The sequence below is a fragment of the Ammospiza caudacuta genome, chromosome 2 (genome assembly GCF_027887145.1).
Source record: "Ammospiza caudacuta isolate bAmmCau1 chromosome 2, bAmmCau1.pri, whole genome shotgun sequence".
Taxonomy (NCBI): Eukaryota; Metazoa; Chordata; class Aves; order Passeriformes; family Passerellidae; genus Ammospiza; species Ammospiza caudacuta.
Window position 1 is genome coordinate 80,638,867 of NC_080594.1, and position 4,553 is coordinate 80,643,419.

Below are 4,553 nucleotides of genomic sequence, written 5' to 3' on the forward strand. Positions count from 1 at the left end.
TTTACATTCATTTATTTTGGGAACACATGAATTGGGGAGAAAAGGAAAAAAAATTGTTGATTGCCTACCTGGACAAACAAAGGTAGAAAATACCTCTGCTGCAATCTGTGACAGTATATGAGTCACTGTGAGGAAGAAGGTTTGACTTGTCTATAGAAACAGTTGGCAGCTCCCAAGTTTCACCTTTAATGTCATCAGAGGTGACATTCCCTTGGGAGGTTTGCCTTGCAGAGTTGCTCTCTTGGTCCCTGTGCAGTCCCAGGCAGAGAGCAGCCTGCTGGTAGGTGCTTGAGCTGATGTGACTGTCCTTGCAGACAAACCTACCAGAGACTTCTGAGAGAAGCCTGCTCACTGGAGCATGGCTGTGGTGTGAATTAGCCTGCAGTAGTGCAGTAATTTATGTAGCTATATTGTCACACTGTGTACAGAGCCTGAGAAGTGTCTCCTATTTACTGCAATTGAAGCACTTATCCTTGTTTCAGCAGTAAACTTAACAGCAGCTAAAAATAGAAGCTATCGAGCTTCACAGTAAGCAAAAGGAATGAGGTGCATGAGATAATGATCTTCAGTCCTGCAGAGCACCTCAGCAGTCCTTGACTCCTTTAAAAGTGTCTGTGTTAAGGCTGAACTTTTCTCCTTTTCCAGACCCAGCCATGCTACTGGGAGTCATGACTGCCCTTCCCCTGGAGGTTTTTTCCCCACCAGTGAACTATAGCTCCATAACCATCCCCTAATCTACTTTGGCACTTTGAAATCAGCTAGTTTAGCCCAAAGTAAATTAGGAGATGTGGTGGATGAGCAGGCGAGGTAGGAAGGCAACCAAACATCTTTATTAAGGAGAGAGAGGAGGGGACAAAAAGATACCTGCTCTCCAAGTCACTGAAACTGTGAGACTGTCACTCTTGCTGTTAGAGATGGAAAGCCTTGAACACTTCAATTTCCCAATTTTTACCTTCAGCTGCTTCATTTTATATTGAACATGTAGTTATATTGAAGAGCTTCTGCTTGTGTGTGATAAGCTCATCTTGGGCTAGAGAGGGAAGAGCTTCTGAGAACAAGAATTAAAAATGCTCTGACAGAGAAAAAAAGATAATTTTTAATCCACTCCTTCAGATGTATATGTGTAAGTGGTAGACACATCTTGTTCTTTCACTGATGTGGAAGAAGAGAATTTGTGCAGCGTGTTTGTACTTTTTACCCATGTTGGAGAGTTGGGATGTAATGGATCTATGTCACAAAATACTTATTTTGTGTGAACCACCTTGTGTTGTGTAACTTTTGGGGTTGAATTAACCACACATATGTGAAACCAGGGTGCTTCACCATGATTGATCACTACCTACTGGCAACCTGTAAAATTTGGCCTTTGACAACAGTGCAGAAGAAGAGAAATTAAACTAGAAAACATCTCAAAAGGTATGTGGCAGTGCTTCTGAAAGACATATCTGATGGATGGTCCTTCAACAAAGTTTTAAATATCCATAAGATATTTTAAATATCCACAAGGCATCATAAATACTATTTTTTATTTATACATCTGCTCTTTTGCCACAGCAGACAATGTCAGCCCACTGACTGTCTGCTCCTCTCCAGCCTATGATTCACAGTACCCACAGATCTTTCTCTACAAAACTGCTACCTGTAGGGGGATAGGATATAAGAAAATAATGGTAGTATAGAAAGTAATCTTACCCCTAAGGAGCTGCAGCTGGGCTAATTATTAAGGATTAGGAGCAGGCCTCACTTTAACAGGCCACAGCTGTAGCCAATAAGAAGAAGAGTGCTATAAAAGAGTGGATTGGTTGGTTGAGAGGGGGAATTGCAGTTATTGGGCTTCTGTGAGAAGGAGGATGAGTCAGTGCTCTGAGGAGCTGTCTATGAGAAACAGCAAGGAGGTATAAAACTCTAGCGATAAGGAGAAAACAATATGGAACCTTTGCAATTTAATGACAGCAGCTACCTAAATAATGGTTTCCTTTTTTTTCTCTATTTGTGCTTGCACAATTCATTATTTATACTTAAACATAGAACTTTGCACCTGTCATTGTTTAGTGGCAGCCTGTGTCTCTGCAGATCATAGCTGTAATTTGTCAGCTTAATTTTGTCCTCTCAGTTTCAAGTAAATATGTAAATAGAAGAACTAGACTTTATTTCATCATCCAGTTTGATAATGAAAACACTAAATACTCCTGAAGTCAGGAGAGACTGGTCAAATCCCCACTCTGTGGCTCCCTCTACTCTGATAGTAAATCACTAATATCTTGACTCAGCATTAGCTCTGGAACTAGCAAAAGTAGTTTCCTCCAGACTGTTTCCTTAATTTACACACAAGAGTATCTCAGGTAACGAAAACTTCTTCTGCAGTCAAGGCATGTGACATCATGTGTGAACCTATTAATTTGTGGTAGTAAGAAATGAGAATGATCTGGGATTATACACAGTTGATACATTCATAGAGGCTGGTACTCATCTATAATAATTTTCTATAGGCTAATATGATTTATATTTTCTCCATTTTTCCACATATGTATGTTTATAAATTTAGATATACTTATATAGCCTTGTAGTGACCATCTATGTCCTCCTCTCCTAGTCTTCCTATCCTCCCCTAGGCCAGCTCTGAGGTTTTGCCATTAAATTGCTCAGTGCCCTATGATGAAGTTCATTGAACTTCCATCCAATTTGAAAACATCTGATTTATCTAGGAGCATTCTAGGTGTGCAATTGAGTGCTTTCAGCAATCATGGCAACATGTGCTGTGTTTTACTTAGGCTGTAATAAACAACGCACTACATCAGTGGCAACACTGAAATCAGTGGAAGTTGTTCTCATGTCCAGACTAAGCTCTCAATGTTTCTCTAATCAATAGCAAAGCCTGGAATTAGAGAACCCTGTGTTTCCCAAATGTCTTCGGGAACATTCTGGCTGGATGGTTTTAAATTTTGCCTTTAGGGTGGCTTACAGTCTTGTCTTTTCCCTCCTCTTTCTTTGGTTGCTAGGAGAGATGTATATAAACCTGTTTCCAGGAAAGCTTTTTGACTAGTCCTCTGCTGCAGGGAGAGGGCAAAGTCAGATGCAATTCTTGCTGTCATACCAACACAACTGTCTTAGGAGCTTAGAGCACCAAAGCCATCCTGGGTTTGCTGGAATTTACTTCAAGGGACTCCACAACTTTAAGCTGACTTGGTCATGTAGTTTTTGCTCCTGGATGTATTTGCTCCACTTAGACCTTGAAGGAGAGAGCATGGCTTGCTGGAAGTTGTCCCCCACCACAATATAAAGCAATATGTTGCCACATGTATTGAGTGCAGCTGGTGGCTGAGAGACACAGTAGGCAGAGTGGATTTATTCTCCGTGTGATAGCTGATGGACACAACTGTAGTTAACCTTAGCAGTTGCCTAAGATTGGAAGAAAAACTTTCCCAACAGTGTTAGAATTAATAACATGAGGAGCAGTCTTTTAATGAAAGTTCTAATATTGTTGGCAAAGTTTTTCTTCCAAGCTTGGGCAAGAGAGCCACCCAAAAGATATGGAAGGGAAGGAAGTACACATGGAACACCACCAAGAGGACAACAGCAAGTCTTAGAGCCTTTTTTTTGCAGCAAGCTTGTGTGGGGCCAGTGGCCAAGGTGCAAATGATGAGTACACAGGACAGAGCCACTGTCAGCAAGGGCAGGAAGAAGGCCAGGCTGGTCAGCAGCCACCTGATTGTGCCCAGGTTTGCAGAGCTGGTCAGGTTGAGGCATGAAGACCTTAAGTTTCGTGTCCCTTTGGAAGAGATCAAGAAGTTGACAGGGCTGACAGCTCCCAGTGCCATTAACCAAATGGTTGTGCAAGCCATTGCTGTCCACCACTTCCTCTGGATGTGAAAGAACTTCATTGTGTCAAACATCACCATGAAGGCACTGAAGCAGGTGAGGAAGAAGATGCTGCTGCACAATTTAAGGGGAAGCTGAAGCAGGTGAACTTGCACATGAATTCACCAAAAATTGAGTGTTCCCCAGTAGCACAGTAGTGCATCAGGAAGGGAAGGGCAGTGAGGTAGAGCAGATCTGTGAGGGCCAGGTTCAGCCTGATTATGGTGCTGATCTTTCAAGTCTCATCTTGAAGATATAAACACAAACAACAATGAAACTTCCCAGGAAGCCCAGCAGGAAGACCATGTTATACATAATGTGGAGGTACAAACTCTTCAGACCAACTTCCACACAGTGCATTTGGGAAAGTCAACTTCAGTGTCTTGCTGGGTGATGGAGCTGGCTAAGTTGTCATTTGTTGTGTTCATTTTTTCTCCTTAGCTATTAAAGAAGAGAGAAATGTTTGGTGTTCACTGACAGATAAGACTCCTCACTTCTCATTAAAAACAACTTATAATCAGGTCTTTCCTTTCAGCTGCTCATCAGTGCTCCCATTAAAGTGACTTTTCTGAATAAGGAAAGACCTTGCTGTGTTGATAAGAATTGATCTTGACCTAGAAGACTTTTATCATATCTAGATACACCAAATTTTTATTTTAAAATGCATATTTCAGGAAAGGGCCAACACAGGCACA

At 41.6% G+C, this 4,553-nt stretch overlaps 1 protein-coding gene across 1 annotated transcript; it reads right to left on the reverse strand.

The window, feature by feature from the left end:
- Positions 1–3,150: 3,150 nt before the first annotated feature.
- Positions 3,151–4,218, reverse strand: LOC131572418 (2-oxoglutarate receptor 1-like). The gene is given in 5 exon segments (XM_058825593.1): positions 3,151–3,347; positions 3,350–3,387; positions 3,511–3,937; positions 3,940–4,095; positions 4,098–4,218. Coding segments are annotated over 5 exon segments (939 nt in total).
- Between the last annotated feature and the right edge of the window lie 335 nt (positions 4,219–4,553).